At 33.5% G+C, this 23,067-nt stretch overlaps 4 protein-coding genes across 4 annotated transcripts in view; 1 reads left to right on the top strand and 3 right to left on the bottom strand.

Moving 5' to 3' along the window:
• Window positions 1-23,067, bottom strand: part of LOC125859587 (TNF receptor-associated factor homolog 1b-like) — a 170,291-nt gene that overhangs the window by 126,322 nt on the left and 20,902 nt on the right. The gene's annotated exons all lie outside the window — the stretch shown is intronic.
• LOC125859603 (transcription factor MYB15-like) lies at window positions 4,086-6,262 on the top strand. Its single transcript, XM_049539386.1, has 3 exons — window positions 4,086-4,376; window positions 4,996-5,125; window positions 5,634-6,262. Exons 2-3 carry the CDS (start codon window positions 5,034-5,036, stop codon window positions 6,127-6,129), a joined length of 588 nt encoding a protein of 195 aa, XP_049395343.1. The 5' UTR covers window positions 4,086-4,376; window positions 4,996-5,033; the 3' UTR covers window positions 6,130-6,262.
• LOC125859597 (11S globulin seed storage protein 1-like) lies at window positions 6,648-9,621 on the bottom strand. The gene is made up of 4 exons (XM_049539380.1): window positions 9,245-9,621; window positions 8,298-8,563; window positions 7,388-7,867; window positions 6,648-7,049 (listed from the first exon to the last, which is right to left on the bottom strand). Exons 1-4 carry the CDS (start codon window positions 9,585-9,587, stop codon window positions 6,660-6,662), a joined length of 1,479 nt encoding a protein of 492 aa, XP_049395337.1. The 5' UTR covers window positions 9,588-9,621; the 3' UTR covers window positions 6,648-6,659.
• Window positions 11,335-21,005, bottom strand: LOC125859589 (PH, RCC1 and FYVE domains-containing protein 1-like). Its single transcript, XM_049539371.1, has 9 exons — window positions 20,640-21,005; window positions 19,212-19,298; window positions 16,147-16,236; window positions 15,975-16,061; window positions 15,776-15,880; window positions 12,999-15,080; window positions 12,682-12,828; window positions 11,806-12,218; window positions 11,335-11,533 (listed from the first exon to the last, which is right to left on the bottom strand). The coding sequence occupies exons 1-9, from the start codon at window positions 20,685-20,687 to the stop codon at window positions 11,350-11,352; spliced, it is 3,243 nt and encodes a 1,080-aa protein (XP_049395328.1). The 5' UTR covers window positions 20,688-21,005; the 3' UTR covers window positions 11,335-11,349.

Below are 23,067 nucleotides of genomic sequence, written 5' to 3'. Positions count from 1 at the left end.
CAGTAGCAACGGAAAAAATTAAAGCAAATTTCTACCCAAAAAGAAAAATAATAGATATTTTCAAGAAATTTTAACTATACAATGTTACAATCGAAAGAGCAACAAGCAACATGTTTAATCTACAAAAATTGAAAAATGTAGAAAATGATGAAATGTAGTACAATCGAGTGTAATAATAAATCGGACTAGGTTGAGATCAATCCCACGAAAGAATATGGTTTATGTGAGAGTGTCAAACATATGTTATTCTCTATTCTTTAACCACAAGTCTGGAGTTCATCCCTCGTAATGAAATTGCCTTTGATATTCTAAACACTTTATTCTCAAAGTGAGATTTTCCAAAATTTCTTAAATTTAATCGGATTTCAATATAAGTATCTGACTTGATAAATCAAAATAAAATAGTCAAATAAACAAAAGTCAGCTATATATATGTACACTTGGACGTACAATTAATTAGCACATGACGTGAATGATTAGCAGTCTGCACGACTATTTTATTAGCTGAATATGCCCTAATTAATTAATTTTTTATATGGTCCCAATAGATTATCTTACTTTATTTTTTTTAATTAGCAGTATCTAAATCCAAATCATCTGACTTTTTGACAATACTTTAAGTTAATTACTTCTAATTCAAAATTAAAGATAACATAAAAAATAGTTTGATTAGTATATACGATGGGTATCTCTATTTTATTGAAAGAATGAATAAGGTGCGCATCCACTCTTAACTAGAGGTCGCGAGTTAAAATTTTGAAAATGATAATTTAGGCGGGTCGGTTTCCATCCCATTAAGGGTCCGGGTCCAACACAGCCCACATAAATTTATAGATCGTTTGGGTTGGCTCGCCTCAGGTTTTTAGCCCATGCCTTCTTGGCCTAGCCCATTAAGGGTTTCTTCGTGAGGGCCTGCTATTTATTTTTAATTTTGAAAAAATTAAGAGACTTGTGTAACACTATGGGATTTGTGTAAAAATTTTCGAAATCTTCCTCTTGTATCAGCTCCTAGTCCTTCGGATTTGCCACGACTTTTGATTTTGTTTCATATTGTGTGACATTTAAGATAGAATTAATTAAATTTGTAAAGTTTTTAAAAAGTTTCTTATCAGGTAAATTAGTAACATTGTCCTTGTTACTTATTTATTATTCTCAAGATATGTGAAAATGAGAAAGTAAACGACTAAGGTAAGTTATTTACGTAGAGATTTAGCTTAATAAATAATTTGACTATGTACTCTCTTTCTTTCTCTCCACATCTCATATGTGCTCATCAGGTTCAAGCCGGGAAACTAATCTTTTGCAGATACACAAGGTAAAGTTGCTACCGTGACATTTCTATAACTATCTTATCTTATGTATAAAATTTCCACCTTTTTTTTGTTTTGCAGAATTTTGGAGTTTTGATTACCCTTTATCCGCCACCATCAGGTCTGATATGAGAATTTGGTTGGTGGAATATTGGTGGCTATTGTTGTATCCGTTTTGTTTAATGCAGGGTACCCTTTCCCTGCATTTCAACACAATGCTGTTGCATCTACTGTCCCCCGAGGCTGATCACGCTTGGCGCGTGATCTTAATCCTCGGGGCTCTCCCTGCTTTACTAACATATTACTGGCGGATGAAAATGCCTGAGACAGCACGTTACACGGTCCGAATGTGACCACGTTTGTTGTCCCGGCGGAGATTTTCCCCGCGAGGCTACGGTCAACGTGCCACAGGATGGGAAAGCAGGGGCAATGGTTGGTGCATTTGGATTTTTGTATGCAGCACAATCAAATGATCCAAACAAGACTGATTCTGGTTACCCTCCTGGTATTGGTGTGAGGAATTCTTTGATTGTTTTAGGTTGTATTAATTTCTTTGGAATGTTGTTTACATTGTTGGTACCAAAATCTAAAGGAAAATCATTGGGAGGAAATGTCAAAGGAAAATGAAACATCAATACGATCATGTTTCTAATTTGTATCTTGGAGGAATGAATAAATATATGATGAGAGTATAAAAACTTTATTCTTTTTGATTTACTTGTTGTTTTCGCTTGGTCAGGTATTTTGGTTCGATTACCATGTTATTTGTTGTTGCTATTGTTCTCTTTCTCTTTTAATTTTAGCATGGCTTCTTCATTACTGTATTTCTTTTTCATACGTGATTTTGATATGTTTTATTTGAGGTGGGAATCTATCGGAAATAGCTTCTTTACAAGGTAAGGGAAGGGATAAGACTGTACATATACCATCTTATCTAAACTTCACTTGTGGAATTACACTGTGTATGTTGTAGTTTAAAAACTTTAAAGCGTTTTGAGGCTTTGTGTTTTTTTTTTTCTTTTATAACCATTTGATGATATTCGTCTACATCTTGACTAATTCAAATTCACATAATGTAGGATTTATAAACTTTGATTACTACTTATGTTATTGGAACTTTCTAAAAAAGTTATCGCATCCATTTTGAATCTTCCAAAAATACGTTACTTTTTGGAGAATTTAAAATGTAGCCGAAGACATTTTCGAACAAGTTTAACTGGATTAGCTCACTAGTACCACCAAGGAAACGCACATTCGTGTGCAATTGTCGAGCTGCCGCCCTAAATACTTGACTTTGACTAATTGGGTCAAAGTGCTCTCTTTCCTGGCACCCTATTATCTTAATCCATAATTTAGCAACAATGATCAATGGTTTGACTTTCTGTTCCTCATAATGGTCAATATTTTTTTTTATAAAACAAAGTTACTCCTTTCGTCCTAATTTATGTAGCATTTTTGTATTTTGAGATTCAAATAAATATATCATATTTAAAATAACTTGGATTTATTCTAAAATATGGAGTATAACTTAAAATTCTGAATCTGCCTCTGAGTTTAAAAAAGGTCCACGTTAAACATAGAACACGTGGCAATTTGATGCTCAATATATTTTGATGAAATTTATGCGAGTTGAACTTTTTTTTTTTTCCTTCCAAAGGGTACCAACTGGCAATGGGTAACGTGTTTGGAAATTATTGATAATGATTAATGACAAACTCAATAAATCTAAAGGAAAAGTATTTTAGGAAAAAGAAAGAAGCTAAAGTGACAACATTGAACACATATACTATTCGTCTTATGTAAAAGTGTTTTATTAAATAATTCAAATAGTCGTTCATCTAATTATATAAATTAATAATAATAAAAATAAATATATATAATCTATATATAATATATGTATAATCGTGTACAATCAATATATAATATATGTATATAGACTGACAAAAGTAAACAACAAAACTATAGTCGAGTGTATGTAAAGATTGTGAATAAAATTTAATAAATCAAAGAAGGTTTTTAATTCATAAGTCACATACATGTAAATAATTTTATGAGTTTAATTGGTTGACTATTTCAACTTTCACTTTATTGATGAGAGTTTGATTCTCCATTTTCTCCATTTATAAAATAAAATAAAATTAATGGTCAAAAATATACCTAAAGTATCATGTTTTTTCAAGTTTCGTATCTGAATTATTAGTTATATGAGTTTGTCACTCGAATTACCATCAACTATTTATCAAAACACACCTCAATTACCAGTTGTTCCATTTTCCTACCTAAAGTATCACCATTATCATTTATGTAGGAAAATAAAATTGATAGTTGAAATGTATATGTTCTGTCAAATAATTGATGATAGGTTAGGTACAAAAATAATTGATACTTGATAGTTCAAATATGAAACTTGAAAAGAATAAAATATTTTAAGTGTTTTTTTAATTATTCACTCCTAAACAACAATATATATTCACAATATTTGTTCTTTATTCTTTAAATATGCACAAAATAAATTTGCTCTTACTCAATAGCTCTAAAACCACGAAAGAAATACGTAAGACATGAAATAAAACGCACATTTTCCCCCATCCTTTTTTTATGGTCCACACACTTGCATTATACAATATCTAAATATGTTAATTATTTTTAATGAAAATAAATACAAAAACAAACACAACTTCATGGAAATTGCAAGAAAGGACTTTTTGACCTTTGACTATTCTTTTTATTTCTTTTAAAAGATGTTACTCCAATATAAATACCCACTCTTAGCCTACACTTAAAACCATTTTCTTTCTTTCTTTCCACCGAAACTGAAGAGTGAGACTTCTAATAATTTCTCTCACACACAAAAATTTGAAGAAAAAAAAAGGGAGAAGTTAAAGTTATTTCTTTTTAGTCTGTTTCAAAAAAACAAGTGAGGAAAAAGATAAATGGGTAGAGCACCTTGTTGTGAGAAAACGAGCTTGAAGAAAGGGCCGTGGGATCACGAAGAAGACCAAATTCTCATCTCTTACATTAACAAAAATGGCCATGGCAATTGACGTGCGCTCCCTAAACAAGCTGGTAATTGCTCAAAAATTACGATATATTCAATTTATGTGACGTTATATTCATTTTGTCTTTCCATATGTTATAATATAATGTTAACTCCTTCTCTAAATTTGCAAATATTTTGACTATAAAACATGTTTGATCAATTTTTTTGGGGAAAAATAAGTACTTTTGAGTAGGAGTAGGAGTAGGAGTAGTTCTATTTAGAAGCTGAAAAAAAAAGAGAAGTTTTTTGTGATAGCACTTTGAGAATTTTGGTAAGCATAAATTTTTTATCTAATATTAATAAAAAGTATTTTTTAAAAATTAATTTATCAAACACAAATTGTTATTCTCCAAAACTACATTTTACACAAATAATATGTCAGATTTAGAACTGCAATTTTATTTATTTTTAAAATTGTTTTGCTTAAATTTTGTGCCCCATCAAAAAGTAGCAATAACTATTTTATTGGCTTATTATGTTTACTAAAAATTTGATGAAGAAATTATTAGAAAAATATCATGGAATTCGAAGAAAAAAAGATGTTTTTAAAGAATAAAAACCTATTTTTGAGTTATATTTTTCTTAAGATTTTTGAAAATAAAACTCGTTTCTGATATTCATTTTGCCTTTTTTTTTGTTATTCAGGATTATTGAGATGTGGAAAAAGTTGCAGATTGAGGTGGATGAATTATTTGAGTCCAGATATAAAGAGGGGAAATTTCACCAAAGAAGAAGAAGATAATATCATCAATTTACATGAAATTCTTGGCAATAGGTTAGTAATTATTAATTACGAAATTTGTTGCTAATATGTTACTTATATATAGTCGATTAACATAATTTTTAAATAAATTTATCATTATGTTATTGTTAATAGGATTAACGATAAATTTTATTATTTAGTGAAAGATGTAATAGTCCATCTCTAATTTTCAATATTTTGTAGTAAATTTGTTATTAAGGGATTCGAAATGTAAGGAACACACACTTTGATAACAAGTCCTTAACTCCTTATGCCCATGTTTTTTTAAAAAAAATTGTGAAAAGATTCGTTTAGATAAGTTGGTAAATAGAATATTAATTATAATTCTATTAGCAAATCTATGCATTAATTGTAATTAAAAATATAAATGTAGATGTGACATAGACCCCTATTTCCCTAGATTTGACATTATAAATATAATATATTTAACTAAAATCTCAAATATCAATGCAATATTTAATTTACAAAGATTTTTGTATTATACCCTTATTCTAATTAATTTTTTTTTTTTTTTCTTCAGATGGTCAGCAATAGCAGCAAGATTACCGGGAAGAACAGATAATGAAATAAAAAATATTTGGCACACCCACTTGAAGAAAAGGCTAAAAGATTATCAGTCTCCTCAAAGCTTCAAAAGACGCTCCAAAAAAATTAATCAAATAAATAATTGCATACATGCTCCTAACTCACTAGAAATATCATCTAGCGAGACGTCAGTCATGACAACCGATTCATCACCAATTGCCACTTTTGATACAACGATCGACGATCAAGTAGTGATTAACCAGGAAGAAATGGACTCATCAGAGTATTTTGCTAAGATCGATGAGAGTTTTTGGACAGATGAATTAGCGACAGAGAACAACTTCGATTTTGTTACTACTATGGATGGTGAAGAATTTCAAAGCTTAGACATATTTAATAGTACAGCAATTATGGAGGATGACATTGACATGGACTTTTTGTTCAACTTTTCCATAAAGACTGAGGAATTTTCAGAATTACCAGAACTTTGAGGGGTCAATTTTGGGTTTCATCATAAATTGGGAGTATGACAAGTCTGAAAATTTTAATGTGTTTTTTCTTGACCATTAAATATGGGGAGGACCACCAAATTCTTTTATTATTTTATTTATTTTGAGATTTGAACTTCTTTGTTTTTAGTTTTAACATATAGTAATCAGTAGATGGTGGAAAATACAATATTGGCATGTGAAATAATGCTAATTATACAGATAGAGACATATTGAGGGACCTTATGTATGAAAAAAATATTTAAATCTATTGATCGGTCATGTCATATAGGCCCAACCAAGTTAGACATTCAATTACTCTGATATTCGTAGAATGCAATACTTGATATATGAATTAGAAAAATGAACAATCAAACATATTTCTCGATTCACTCAAAAGATTAATTAAACGCCTGCCTTTTACAAGAGGCATTTTTTTTATTATTCTCTCACCAAACAAATCCTAACATAAAAGATAGGACTTTTGAGACCCTACATTATTTGATTTATTTTTTTACATAATAATGTTACATTTAGGCATATTGCCTGCTAGACCTAGCTCTTGGTCCAAAAACACTAAGTTCATCCCTATTATACTTCAAGCTCTTAGCCTCTTGCCTTGAAATTTGGTATGAATTCATGAGGACTTCCTCTGGCATGGCTCTGATAGCCGATAAACGTCCGGCTAACGGGCTAATCATCGCGTTGTCATTGGTCTTGAAAGCGATGTAATCGAGCCCTTGCTCCCCTGCCTTCTTCACTATAGCAAAGTTTTGAGGCACGACGATAAGTTGCCCCTGCCTCACCTCATCATCAAACACAGACTTCCCCGCGTTCCCAACCACCTGGAACCGGCCACTTCCACGGATGATATAGATGATTGAGTGAGCGTTCATGTTCCAATGTGGTGCCACTATAGCATTCTGTAATACGTGCAAAAATGTGACGAGGAATTTAACTTATATAAACTGATCATATACAATAACACAATTAGAACCGTTTTTTTCAAGTGACCAACTCCTATTGACATATTAGTATAAACAATCACGTGTAGTTATCTCAAGCTACTACTAATTTGTAACTTGTGACAACTACGTGTAGTTATCTCAAACTACTTGTTATTCATAGTGATGAATACATGCATTTATATCGAGTTACTATAGTTCAGAGTAAGAGTATATAAAAGTTAAACTCTTTAATATGAAAAGTTGAATTGTCAGTATATAAAAGTTTAAACTTTTTAATAGAAATAACCACTTACGTTGTAGAGGGTTCCTCTCTCAGCGCTGAGCTGGAGCCAGTTAAGGACGGGGAGAGTGTTGCTGTTGACGGTGCTTATGCGTCCGCCACGTGGATTGTACACGTCAGACCTAGAAGGACGGCCAATGTTCTCCCTCAACTTCATTGTGCAAAAAGTTTCTTCCAATCCATTAAGAGGGATTCCTCTTCTACTATGCCATTCTCTTTCTTCTTCTTCTTCTTTAGCCTCCGGGAGGAGGAACCGTAGGTTCTCAGCCTGGACAATAACGCCCCTCTCGGGGGCCTGTTCCTGGATCTTTCGTATAACCTCAACGTCTACATTGAATGCCTCGGAGAGAACTTGAGCATCAAATCCACTTAACATGTTGCCTCCTTTCTCTTGTTCAGATCCTCTTCTTCCATATTGGCTGCCTGTCTCTTGTTGTCTTCCTAATACTTGTTCTTGTACACCACGTTGAGGATTCCCAGCTAGGAAGAATTTCTGCCAAATTCAAAATCAATCAATCGAAAAAAAAATGAATGAAGTACCATGATTTTGTTACAATATCCTTGAGTCGAGGCTCGTCTTATCACAAACAACTTCTCTATCTCTGAGGTAGGGTTATGTTGATTTTGTTACATATTTTGTGTCTAATAAGTAAAACATGTTATAAATGAATGATTTATTATTTATATATATAACTATATATAAGAAAGTGATTCAAAGATTTTACTAGCTAGTACAACTCTATGTGGTTCCAATTTATCTTGTATCTTGTGAAAACAACTACTTCCTTTATCCCAATTTATGCAACAGTTTTGATTGGACATGAAAATTAACACTTGAAAGTCTGGTTTTTGAAATTCGTGGTCTAAAATATGTATGTTGTAAAACGAAAAATATTTAGAAACGTATCATTCTTTTTAATTACCCTGAATGTGAGATCAAGTTGATTGGCAACATTAGAAGTGTCAATAAGTGAGACACTAATAATAGGTTCTTCACCATCATTGTATGTCCAATGAGTAACTCCAGCAGGCAATGCAAGAATATCTCCCGCCCGAAAACGCCTAACTTTCTGGTGACGATCGAGTGATCTCTGCCCTCTATCTCCTGACCGCGCCCTACGATCAAGTGGCGACTCTGTTTCAAATGTCTCGGCGCAGCCTGGGAATATTGTTGAATGAACTCCACTTCCTACATTCATCAAAATAAATGTCAACTAAAACCATAACACAAGCTAAGCTATACTACATAAGAGTAGTAGAGTAGCCTCAGTCAGTGACAGATTCAGAATTTATATGTGACTAACGATTTTGTTTGTACTTGAATATAAAATGTTATGATGTTATTTAGAGTACGAGAGTCAAAATACTTTTTAAAAAAAGAAGAAGAAAAGAAACTAACTCAATTTTTTTAAAAGTGAATTCAAGAATAGATTTTCTTAAATAAATGTATATATTTGAAAACTAAATAAAGAGTCTCAAAAATTGATTTCGTCAATTTTTTGAAATAAATTTTATATATTTAAAAACTAAATAAAAAGTAGAGAAACATACAAAAATAGATTCTTCAAATTTTCTCAAACAAACTTTATATATATTTGAAAACTAAATAAAAAACATGAAGAAAATTACAATAATTAATAAATCAGGAATATCTATAAAATATTTAAGAAAATTGTGGTCAAAGAAAAATATCTTTAACAATGCGAAAAAGTACTTGTGTCGTATAAAACAGAACGCCTAGAATATTTGTTTTAGTTTTGAATTAAAATGGTGGTTAACCGAACCACTGAAATAGACCTTACTCGATTCAAATCTGAATTAGTTAAATTTATATAATTTTATTAAAAATAAAAACGAGTAGTAGAATTACCTTGAACAATATAGATGAGCTGGGGAGTGTTGCTATAGTAAGGCAACAAAAGCCCGTTGCGCCGGATCTCATGCCTAACGGCTTGAATTCCGGCGCACTCAAACTGTTCTTGGGTAGCATCCCAGAACTCAACTACACCCGCCTCGGACTCAAACCTACGGTTTGGTTCTTGAGCGTTCAAACGCTCAATCTGGCACTCGGTCTTGGACCTGAGTGCCCGATGCTGCTGCTGATCCTGCAGCCTTTGCCAGAACTGCTGTCGCTCAAATCTTTGAGCGAAGCTGATCTGGCAAAGAAAGAGAAAACAGAAGAAAAAACATAGGAAAGAGGACTTAGAAGCCATTTTTTTATAACTATAATTACTCTTCTTTTTTGTTGATGAAAAAATGGGGAAAATAGGTGGAAATTTATAGGAAAAAATTGAAGAAAAACAATTGACACGTAATTGTTTGCATGGAATCAAAGTGTTTGATTGATTTTAACACATATGCAGAGGTTTTGTGTGAAATGTGGCATAATGAGTTGTTTCTTTTTGTGTTTTTATTTGCATGGAAGTTTGTTTTTATTCATAATGCTTATTAGGTGGGATTGTTGGTTTGGTGTTCCAAGTGTTGTGTTGCATGGCTTGTTTTTGGTTTTGATAGTATTATCAAATGAGAGCGAGAGATCATTTGGTACAAAGATTAATAACGTATGTAGGAATTAATAATATTGAGATTAGTAATTGTAGGAATTATTTTTTATCAAGTGTTAGATTCATTGCTTCTCAGCTAATTTTGTGTTTGGTTTAAAACTCTACAAAAAAGTTTCTTTCCAATTATTTCCTTGAATTATTATGAAATTTTCTATTTCATGTAATTGAGTCAAGGTAGATAATTGTCGGACAATTTTTTTTATGGTCTTCTAACTAGCTAGGAAAAGAACAATTATGTCGTCATTTTTGCTAGTTTCTCACTTGATTTATTTGAGGATAAATAATTGTCATCTTAGTAACACACACTGAGATCAACAAATAATACATTAAATTAAGATCACAAACGTTATGAGGTCATATATTAGTCTTTTCAATTAGTAAATGTTAAACAACTCACATTTCAAATATTGTATTGATTTGTAATGGATTTATTTAGCAACAAACAACTTTCTCTAAATAATAAAATTTGTAAGGTAATTTATTTAAATAAATTTACTAGTACAAATATAAAACATAAAATCAAGAAAATGATTTAGGGGTATTTTTGTTTTTACATATATTAATCTCATGGTATAAATCATATGTATTGCTAATACCACCAAATGTAAGGTATTAGTTATACACACCGAATAGGGTGTATAACTCTAATACATGTATTAGTAATACATAGACCCCAAATTCCTACCAAACATGGTACTAAAAAATATCATACATAATACATGAATTATTTCTTCTAATACGTACTCTACCATTGTTGTGGCGTACCCTATGTGTATTTCCCCATTTCATAATTAGGTCTTTTTATAACACAATCGAACTTCCTTAACTTTGGTGGTATGAAGTATAAGTACTCAGTTAGATACAAAAAAATAATGTGTTTTGTACCTTATAACATAGATATTGTAATTATAAAAAAGATAATATTGATCTTAGTTCAATTACTTATCTTTGGCATGTTTTAGACGATATTCAATCACCATTCACCACTAAAGGAATATAGTGGCATAAATGAGATCCCTCCGTCTTAACCAGAGGTCTCCATTTGAGCCCTAAAACAAAAAAAATCCTAGCGCGAATCTGATCGATTTAATCGAGCCAGTGAGTTTAAGAAACCAGATGAAAAAAAAAAAAACATATTCAATCACATCAAATTCAAGTGTTAGACTACTAACTAAGAAACAATCTATAATTTGTATACATGTGAGTTCTCAAGAGGATAAATTTATTTTTGTGATGATTTTGGGGGCTAAATTTATCCTTCAAGTCCAAAATACATGTCAGTTCTAAAAAAAATCTAGAAGGCATACAATATACCAACTTCAAGCTCATTGAGTCTAAATCTTGAACCCACCTCTATGCTAACAGTAACAACTAAGCTGGACAAAATTAGCAATCACTACGTCCATGAAGACTATGATGCTTCGCTATTTTCTTGTGGTGGTGGTGCTGGTGGTGCTGGTGATGCTGGTGATGCGGGTGATGAATCAGTAGTAGTAGATGCAACGTTTATCTTCGGAGGGCTGTACTTTTTCAGTAGCCTGTCTTTGTTTTCTTTCCACCATTCTTCTGCTTGTTGCTCCGCAAACCTTCGTTTACTGCAAGAAATTGTTTAATCAACAAACAGTACATTTTATGTGACGATGTTTGACGAGGCACATTGTTTAAGAAAGAAAGATACTCTCTTTTGAAACCCGAGATCTAAAACAAGTAATAGATAATTGTGTGGCTATAAATCATGTCATAGATAATATAGGAAAATGTCGTTCTTCTTTGGACAAACTAAAAATAAGTGTGCCAGATAAAACGAGACAGGGATTGAGGGAGAACAAGTCATCAAAATTGCAACAGAGGAAATTTAGTTAAATACCTGAATCTAACTCGTTTGAAGATTTTGGTGCCATTTGTAAGTTGAAGGAGAGTGACATAGACGCCAGGTTCAAATTGTTCGATAACTTCCTTTTGTCCCTCTCTTGGAGCTCTAGGTGACCCCGAGAAACTTCTAGGAGTTGATTGTCCATGGTTTTCACGTACTGTTCCATCGACACTGTGTGACGTATCATGGATTCCAGCAGCATCCCAATGATCATTTCTTATGACAGACTCCGATATATTATTTCTGTGTGTTGGTTTCTGATGACTATACGACGTGTCTGGTTGCAAAGAAGAGCTGTCTTCTTGATTCCCAAATGTATTAAGAAATGATTCAACTTGAGCATGTATGGATTTGATGGCTGGACTCTCAGAGATATCAGGAGGCAGTTCTTGTGTCATATCTTTCAGCTGAAGTAACAGAAAACACGATTAAACACTCCATTATCATGACATGAAGACGTAATGAAAAAAAGAAATCAAACTTCTATACACGAAACAACCGTGTGGGAGTTGAACCCCCCATAAAAAAGACAAGATCAAGCAAGTTATAGGAATTTGGATGATTTCGTTCAACTAAAGTTATATGATGTTGAACCTGTCTGTTGCTTGGACTCTTGTGAAATACCATTGGGTGCATGTCGGATCCTCCAAAAGTAATGTATTTTTGAAAAATCAGACACAGGTGAGATAGTAGTTTTGGAGAGTCCGAGCAATATCTAAAGATTGTACCCAACAAACGATTTTCTTTGAGGTAAAATATAAAAGAGGCAAACATTTTGATAGATGTATCTAAAAATAACTAAATGGAATTCTGAAGATGAGGAAAATATAACACAAATCATAAACATAAGAGAAGCAATTTGAACATTACTTGAATAGTAATAGACTTCATGGTTTCCACCGCAACATTACACTTTGATGCTCTCTCTGCAACCAACCTAGACGATTCTTGAGAACTTTCCTTCAATTTTCGTAGTTCAGCATCTTGTCCGTCACTTTTCTGCTTTAAACTTTTGATCTACAAATGTAAACGAGACAACTAATAATGATATCTCCAAGGGCGGCTCAATAAAAATTGGTACTTTTTCCACCCTACAAATTTCAATATTTTCCTCTGGATAGGTCTAGACATAAAGTTCATCAATTAAATGATAAATCCTCTTGTTTTATATGTGAAGAGTTCCATACCTGATTTTGCAATTTGGCAACTTCTTGGTGCAATACGTCATTTGTCTTTCTAAGACTATCAATGACACCCCTTGAGAAAACAGGCGCAGGGGAGCGTGGAGGACTTGGCCTTCTCGAGTACGGTGAAGCAGGTCTAGAGTTGGACGAAGGAGGCGGAGGCTGAGGCTGAGACTGAGGCTGAAGCTGAAGTTGAGGTGGTGCTGTCGCGACAGGCTTCAAGGCATATTGAAGTGCACTAAGTGAACTAGGAAAAGCGATATCTTTTAATTGCAAAAGTGAGGGAACTTGTGAAGCTCTCACTATACTGAAATTATCTGATTTGATGCCAGGCCTCATAGACTTGACTTCGAGGTACTTAATTGGTTCGATCGTGGGAGAGAGCAAAACTCTTGATATTTTCGCCTCGCCCCTGTCTAACTTACTATTCTCTATTGGTCGATGAGAGGAATTGAATTTTTTAACAAAAAGTGAGGAATTTCCTTCGGAAGCCTTTTTCAATTTTATGTAGCAAGAGTCACAAACGCGGTGTGGTTTACCTGGAGTTGGAGCCAGTGCAGCTTTCAGTGCTTTTTTCGAACTGCAAGCATGACAATGCACTAGTCCACAATTATAACAGTTGTGCCTCTTTCGCGTAAACCCAAATGCTTGTCGACAACCCGAGCAAACAGATTGATCTGCTCCAGACACCCACTTATGAATGCAAATGCTGGCAGTATAATTAGAGCCACATGCTATGTTCTTCACATGCCTGTCTTTTAAGGCCTCGATTAATGTTGGACTGTTGCGATCTTCAGTGTCACCATGACCTAACCTTCCGTTAGCACCTTTTCCCCACGTAAAGACTTCACTTCTTGATGTAAGGACAGCAACATGGAACGAGCCACATGTTATTTCTTCAACAAATTCACCTACCAATCTATCTTGTACAAGAGAAGGAGCCTTCCCATCAGCCTGTGGATTTCCAAGCTGACCATATGCATTGCTTCCCATGATGAAGACGTGACCCGATGTGGTAAGACCAACGGTTATATTATGTCCACATGCTAACTGATGAAAGTTGTAATCGATAAGTGCAGAGACACAGGTCGGAAGCATATAAGCTTCTTTATTTCCATGGCCTAATCTATACTTATCGCCATCTCCCCAGGTGAATAACTTTCTCGTGGGAAGATTTCCACAGTTGTGGTTCGTGACTTCCACGATAGCAGCAGTGTGCCACACACCGCAAGCAACTTTAATAGTCTTAAGTCCATTCAGTGATTGAACTTCCCTGGGATACGGTACAGTTACACGATCACCATGACCTAAGGCGCCATATGTTCCATCCCCAAATGTGAATAGTTTTCCATTTGCAGTTGCCAATGCTGAATGCCAGGTACCACATGCAACCGATAAAACTTGAAGCCCTTCCAGAGGACCGGAAACTCTCTTAGGTATCCAGTGGCTAACATCATTTCCATGCCCAAGAAGTCCAGCATTGTGTGTTCCATCACCCCAAGTATATAAGTCGCCCATCGTAGACACAGCACAGGTATGAAACTCTCCACACGAAACAAAATCGACGTTTGTAACTGCCAAAAATTCAACAAGTTTTGGGCGGCTAAAGTCCCTTTCAACTCCATGACCAAGTCTGCCCCCGGATTCTTCTCCCCAAGTGAAAACCTCTCCTTGCCTTGTAACAAGAGCAACGTGTCGTACACCACAAGCAATTTGATGAACATCAAGAACCACATTTGACTCCAAAGGTTTAGGAGTAAGTACATCATGTTTAACAGGAATTGGATTCCCTGCCCCGTCTTTTAATGCTCCATCACACCAAATCTCCCCCCACACATAAACATCACCTAATGATTCTATGTCATCTGGCCCCGAACCCCCACTCGAACAACTTGGAGTGCTAGAGACACTAATACGGAAACCATCCGAACTTGTTCTTACTTGCATATTTCCACGTTCAGACCCTACATCTGAGCATCGCACATTCGAGGAAGTTTCATAACCATATGGATCAGCAGAAGTCCAATCCCGAGAAATAGTTTGGCTGAAATCTAGTGATGCACCACATGGAGTGGAATTTTGTAACTGCATATAAAATCATAGAGAGAAGATGTCAAAGTATGTTACAATAAAACTGCTAAATGGTAGTTAATGACTGTAGAACCTTAACGCACACAGAGAAGCTGATCAAATGGCATGTCTAGTAACTACCTTATGTAAATACAATACTTATAAACAAAAACAAGTTAACCATCCCCCATGTATTAAGTTCATAACATCTTTGAAACAAAAAAAGTTATGAGACAAACTTGTATATAGTCTCAAGCATCTTTTTCCACAGTTCAATCTTAAAAAACGAACTATGATGTTGCCTTCACATCTTGTTTCGTTAGACATGCAACAGTTGAAGGGTAATGCTATTGTTTAGTGTTCCTTGAAAGAAACTTCAAGAAATGTGATGAAGTGAAGGTCACAGATCTCTCATCATTGAATATAAACAACGCATTTAGTGCCGGATATCTAGTCAAAAGTGGTCAATTTGTGCATGGTTAAAACAAGAACATATCCAGTGTAGTCCCACAAGTGGGGTCCGAGGAGGGTGGGGTGTACACAGTCCTTACGCCTACCTTCAGGTAGAGAGAGTTTTCTCCGATAGAGCCTCGGCTCATGGTAAAAAATGAAAAAGAGAAAGTGACTTCCACATGGTACAATATGTAAGATAGATGTAAGAGATGAATAGTTGGTTGACTTGATCTTAAAGTTCAAGGTTAAAAACTTACATCAGTAATATCACTCCTAGTACGTCTACTATGAGCTTGACCAGCTGAAATTATATTCTTTAGTCCAGCAATCCAAATCTCCGCTTCGATCTTATCCTTGCAGATCTTCAAAATGAAAATGATAATTAACAGTCACCTTAGTAAAACTTTCTCCAAACAATATTCATGACAGCAAAAACCAAATTATCTATTCACCAACCAGATCTAGAGATCTTTCGCCATTGTTGTATATAAGGGAAAATGACAAGTACTCCTTCTCTGGGCGCAAAAATCTTTTAAAAACAGGCTGCATAGACATATTCACACGCAAAGTTCACATTAATAGGTAAAAGAACTCTTTGCAAAATGTAAACGCATAATCATTAACTCACAGTTCTCTGGCCAGGAATAATTTTTGAAACTGCTGATAGCTTTAGATTCCTTTCTGATCCACGAGAGTACCAAATTAATGTTGTTTCATCCTGGCAGTACCAAAAGTAAAGCTGTAATCTTCCATCAGATATCATATAATTTCAGAAATCAACTTCATGATCTGGCTTTTTGAGTGAGCTAGAAAGCCAGATGCATATTTGAACTTGTGAGAAATATAGGAAAAGAATATTATTGAATTGTGTTATTGTCTACATTATTACATTGAGACCCTATTTATAGACCCTAGAATACAATCCTTTACCAAGTAGGATACTATTTAGTATTCCTATTTCTATTTCTATTCCTATTCCTATTCTAATAGGATTGTATAAACCTATTCCTATTCTTATAGGATTGTATAAACCTATTCCTATTCGAATAGGATTGTATAAACCTATTCATATTCTAACACTCCCCCTCAAGCTAGTGCATATAATTCATGTACCTAGCTTGTTACAAATGTAATTAACACGAGGACCGATGAGGGGCTTGGTGAGACATCTGCGAGTTGATCACTCGACTTCACAAAATTGACAATAAATTTCAATGTGCTTGATCTTCTCATGAAATACTGAATTTGATGCATAATGCCGATAAAACACAGAGTGATAAAATTACAGTGTTGGAACTTCCCAAACCAAGCTTGCAAAGACTGTTTCAGACCATAGAGTGACTTACGTAATCAACATACAAGGCTACTAAACTNATGTCACGACCCAACTAGAAAATAGAAATTATATAGGATAGTTCGAATTGATGGAACGACCCCATTGAAAAAGAGAAATAATATGGGTAGGGTCGGAATGATGGCACGACCCTACTGAAAAAGAAAAATAATATGGGTAGGGTTGGAATGATGGCACAACCCTATGCAAATCAGATTTAAGGAGTCACCGGAAAGACGAATGGAACTATGCAAATCAAATCTGAGGAGTCACTGAAAAGACACATGATGTTATGCTACTCAGATATGAGAAATAGTTCGGAAAAATCCACGGTACTACACAAATTAAATATGAAAAGTAGTCCGTAGAGATGCACGGTGCTACGCAAATCAGATATACAAAAAAAGGTAGTCACCGGAAGGATGGCACGGTGCTACACAAATTATATATGAAAAGTAGTCACCAGAAAAATGGCACGATGCTACGCAAACCAGATATGAAAAAGTAGTCACCGGAAAGATCGCACGGTGCTACACAAATTAAATATGAAAAAGTAGTCACCGGAATGATGGCACGGTGCTACACCAATTATATATGAAAAAGTAGTCACCGGAATGATGACACGGTGCTACACAAATTAAATATGAAAAAGTAGTCACCGGAATGATGGCACGGTGCTACACAAATTAGATATAAGAAAGTAGTCACCGGAGTGATGGCACGGTGCTACACAAATTAGATATGAGAAAATAGTCACCAGGAAAGATACACGGTGACCCAACTTTTGCTAACATAGTCATTGGCCGGACGGGCAGCATATATGGGTGCCACCCGCCGGCAGCGAAAGCTCTTTAATTCTCTACCAAGTTCGTAGAGACTCTGATACCATGTGAGAAATATAGGAAAAGAATATTATTGAATTGTGTTATTGTCTACATTATTACATTGAGACCCTATTTATAGACCCTAGAATACAATCCTTTACCAAGTAGGATACTATTTAGTATTCCTATTTCTATTTCTATTCCTATTCCTATTCTAATAGGATTGTATAAACCTATTCCTATTCTTATAGGATTGTATAAACCTATTCCTATTCTAATAGGATTGTATAAACCTATTCATATTCTAACAGAACTGATAAGGCGCTTTCATCAGTTCAGACACCGGAAGAACTCAGGAGCAGCCGAAGTAGTAAGTTACAGTGTTATCAAAAGCAAAAAGGGCAAAAGAGCTTTAAGGTCCATTGGAGCTTTAAGCGCAAAACACAAATAAAGCATGACCTTTAATTAAAAAAGGCGCAAATGGAGAAAAATACATATATATTATATTTAGTCCAAGACTAATAATTACAAAGGAAAAATATGTCTTAAGCGAAGCAATGCACTCAATACATTTTGAGCCTCGCTTCAGGGCTTAAGCGCGCCTTTGACAACACTGGTAAGTTACAGAAAGAAAACGAGAAGCATATGGCACGAGACTCTTGGATGGAACAGAAACTTTAAGGAACTTGAAATGAACTATGACACGACTGGCGTCACCAATCAAGCAGCTACTAGCAAAATAACCAATAGAGATTCATGTAACCAGAATTACTTTTACTTATGAACAAAACAATGACAAACAGTTGCTAATAAATACAAGGAAAAATGTTATGTATACTAAACACTCAAAATAGCTTTCTTGGTACTACCAACTATTTGATTCACTTTCAAAAGAACCTCGGCTTCACTTTCAAATATTTTACAACAACATATCCGGTGTGATCAAACAAGTGGGGTCTGGAGAAGGTAGAGTGTACACAGACCTTACCCCTACTTTGTGGAGGTAGAGAGCTTGTTTTCGAAAGAACCTCAGTTCAAGTGCAGAAAATTTAAGTGGCTATGAAAAGGGTAATACGACTGTGAAGAAAACATGTCAATTAATAGGGAAAGCAGGACAAAACATTCAGTTTCAAATACTTTGACTTAGTAAAAGGCATTGCAATAACATAAACTTTTATGCAAGTCAAATGGGATGTATGGAGTATTTTTTTTTTCCCTTTTGGAATTGAAACCCCATATTCCGCTGTGAGAATAGCCTTGAAGACCTACTTTAGGCTGTAGTACCTCTCAATCAAACTATTGCGATCAACCGATTCGTATCCCTTGGTGTTTGATAGCAAGTATACAAAACTATGGTATTCCTTAAATGGCTTTTCTTACAAATTCTTGTTCTTAGAGAGAGTCTTCAGTTAATTTGTAAATTTCCGGACAAGAATAATAAGTTCATATAGAAGCTCTCAGATTGCAAACAGTGTAAAAATCATAAAAAGCACATTACTAGTTGATATGAAGCTCAGAAGTAATGCAATCAATTACCGGAGAAACTCTGAAAGGGCAGAACTTTGGCTTCCCCTTCCGGCTATACTTAATTAGCTGTGTACCTTTCTTCAACGTAATTAGCCCCTTCAAAATAAGTGTTAAGTGAGAAATAAGATCACTGGAAATCAAGAACTTTATGATAATTATGTTGTAATGTCTATGAAATTTGAAAAACAACATGAAAATTCTATATATTCAAAGTCATGAGAAAACTGTTGTTGCCAACTGAAATTCAAGCATTATGAGTTTTAACATCATACCATTTTATAAAAGCATACCGTACCCATACTTTATTTTAATCTTAGTGAAGCACGACTGTTCGAGATATTAAATTGCAATTGACATCTATACATTTTCAATGATGGAACACTAGGAAGACAAGGATGCATTTGCAAAAAAATTCTCTGCCTTATGTTGCTAAGTCTAGTCGAGTTAGTAAAATTATTGCTTTAGTATTGTCCAGATTGTTCGAATAAACAACAGCCACAATGATGGAGCCATGGTGATTGAGGCACCTTTTGAGCTAAAGTTCACGGAGACAAAACCGTGAGGCCTGAAAAGTTGGGCTAGAGCAGACAATACCTTGACAGTTGTGCCTGAGGCATTACACATGGAAGCTCATTTCACTTAAGTCGTCTTCTCGCTAAATATAGCATAACTAGCTACGTATGTGACACTTTTATCTGTATAATAACAAGTTTATTTCACTCAATTCATCTACTCATGCTAAGCAAAGAATAGGGTATAATTCGTGTACCGAATATGCAGAAATTAGAGCAGATGAACTCCATTTCCCACAAGAGTAATACAATCACTTGGTCAGTTGAAGAACCCCGTCATCAAAAAATTATACTAGGTATATAGGTTACACAGTACTTTGTTAGAGTCTATAGTAAAAAAGAAACACCTAAACTATAATATTTAAGCGAGTTTCATACCTCAACTATCACTCCATTTGCATTAAAACGCACCTCGATGCTGTGTTGGCCTACACGCGTCTGTTGTTGACCAAGAACAAACAATTGGCTAACTCAACATCGAGGAGTGTTTTAATACAAAGGTAGTGACAATTTATGTAGGTAAAGAGAACAATGGATAGTCGAGGTATGAAAGTCCTGGAAAAATGATAGTTTAGGTGTGTATATGACCATTAAGTAGTTGTTTGGATTGACTTACTTTTAGTGACTTTTGGCTTTTGGGTAACTCAAAAGCCAAAAGTTAAAAATTGGGTGTGATTCACAACTTTTCACATGAAAACAAAAACTACTTTTTTTCAGATAATCACAATTTTCATGGTGAACTTTCACCTTATTGGTAAGTGATTCAATTCCTCACCTCGTAATCCTCTACCCCTTCTCCTACCCCACAATTTTTTAAAAAAAATATAAAAATTCTGACTTCGCCACTGATACTCATAAAATATACCTGGTCAATGTCGCGGTCAGGATTGCCATAACTAGCAGGATCTGCCATTCCATCTGAAACAAATCTTGGCTATCCACCAAAGAAGCCTATTTGTTGTCCTCCCAACCATCAACATATTCATCATAGATACCAATGCAATCTTCCTTGGCCTATCATCAATCTCTTCCAACCCTAACTTTTAAAACTGATCCCTTTTTCCCAAAATAGAAACTTTTCGATACTATGATCCACCTACATTCACCAAATTAAAACCAAAAATCGATCGAAAAAATTCAAGATTTTTTTGAATTCATGTTACATTGATGTAGATTTCTAGTGGGTAAATGTTGAAATTTAGAAATTTTTTGAGATTAGATCAGAGGAAGCAAAAAGGAAAAATTGGAAAGAAGCAGAAAAAAAAAAAAAAAGAGAAAATAAAGTGACAGCAAGTTTAGGGGAACCTTACATTTTCGATTTTGGCGCGCTTATTTGGATCATTTTATAACCACCTTATGTAAACATAGTACAATATCTCACTAGTAAAAACTTATCTGCACCCGATAATTATACCAAACGAATGAATATAAGACATATGTCAAAGGTTAATTGATATGTTCTCTCACTTCATTATTTTTTAATTTGGAGCAAGTAAGTATTTATAATCCTATCTCCCCATGTTCGTCCAATCAGATGATTCAGAATTTAAACTCTATGACATCGTTTTCTTTGAAAACATGTTATATTGAGATTAGTTATTTTCGTATATATTATTTCTTATTGATGATTTGGCTGCTTGTATTGTGAATAACAACACATTGCATAATTTCTAAGTGAAGTTATTTGATTACAAAAATATCTTCATCTTATTTTTATTTAATAAAAGGGGGATTGAGGGATCTTAGGGATATTTTTGTCGGTTTTATTTTATCTCGACTCTCTACCTTGTGTCAGGAATAGCTTGTTCTGATACTAGTTATTAATCATGGTATAGTTTATTTTAGAAATAATAACCATATAAGAGATAATATAGTACTTAATTTTAATTTCAAGATTATCTATACTTGTTCAACATACCAAATGACTCATATGGATCGATGAATTAATTGTCATGATAAAGGGTAACACATCTATCATGTTGTTTGAGATAATTTTTTCAATACATATAGTGTTTATGATTTTCACGTCTATCTAATTAATCTCATGCAAATTGCAATGCATATACCTAAAAACGTTCATATTTTATATTTATATCAAATTAATAAATATACGATAAATACTTTTAAGAAAATAATTTCTAATAACTTATCTAAGTAAGTAAAAACTATTTTTCACTTCCGTTTATAAGTAAGTAAAAACTTAGTTTGGTTTTAACTTTTTTAAATATAAGGTGAAGTTTCACTTGACAAACACAAAGACCATATACCTATACATACTCTTTATTTGCATCAAACTAAACTAAGAATATTATATACATAAGTACTTTTGAAAGATAAATTTAATAATCTAACTGTAATAAAGTAAAATTATTTTCACTTTAACTTGTAATTATAGGATTAAAATATTTAATTTGATGTTAATATATGTAAGTATTTTCTCCTTATTATTTCATAAAAGTTCACATGTAAAAATGATTAAAATTTTTTTTTCACACTTGAAATTAAAATTCAAGATTTCTAGCTAAAACAAAAGAATCATATAATTCTTAAAAAAGAAAAGAATATGAGCATATGTCAACCTTTTTTCTTTTTGTGATGAGCACCTTTTTAGCTGTCCTGTTGTTTATTTTTCTCAAACAACAGTCTAAAAAAAAGAAAAAAAAAAACCCAAATTTGTTTCAACTTATGTATTTTATTTATTAAAATTACTTTTAGAAAATAATATTTCTATATCTAATAAGCTTTTAACATGAACATTCCTATTTTTTTTGGTTATTAATACTTTTCTATTAAAACAACGTGACATGTTTAAGTCTATGAAATTGAAAGAATATTTCTCATCTACCCTTCAAATCAAACCCATAATCAGTTACAAGTTTTACAAATTTTAGTTAGTATATAAGTCACGCGAATTGACACATAGAATTAATATGTCTATTTATTCTATTTTATACATATTTAAATGTTGATTTAACAACTTATGCACATTTAATTTTTTTTAAAAAAACGTAGATATCAATTGACACTACACCAAACTGATCTTTGGTAACAATAAATTACTAACAATCGCTTAATTACTGCTAAATATATAATTTTTAAGACAATTAACACTTGTTGTAAATATCCTTAAAGTCTATAACGACATTGAATCTAATAACACTTAATTAATATCGATAAAAACTTTAATACTCTTTGTTAATAAACATATTTATCATCACTAAAATATATTTTTATCATAGTGATCTATTAAGTTAAAAATAACACGTTAACATATTATGTCACCTATAAACTTT

The sequence above is a fragment of the Solanum stenotomum genome, chromosome 3, assembly GCF_019186545.1.
Source record: "Solanum stenotomum isolate F172 chromosome 3, ASM1918654v1, whole genome shotgun sequence".
NCBI lineage: Eukaryota > Viridiplantae > Streptophyta > Magnoliopsida > Solanales > Solanaceae > Solanum > Solanum stenotomum.
Note: the sequence above shows the minus strand (reverse complement) of the source record. Positions and strands in the feature narration are given on the sequence as shown.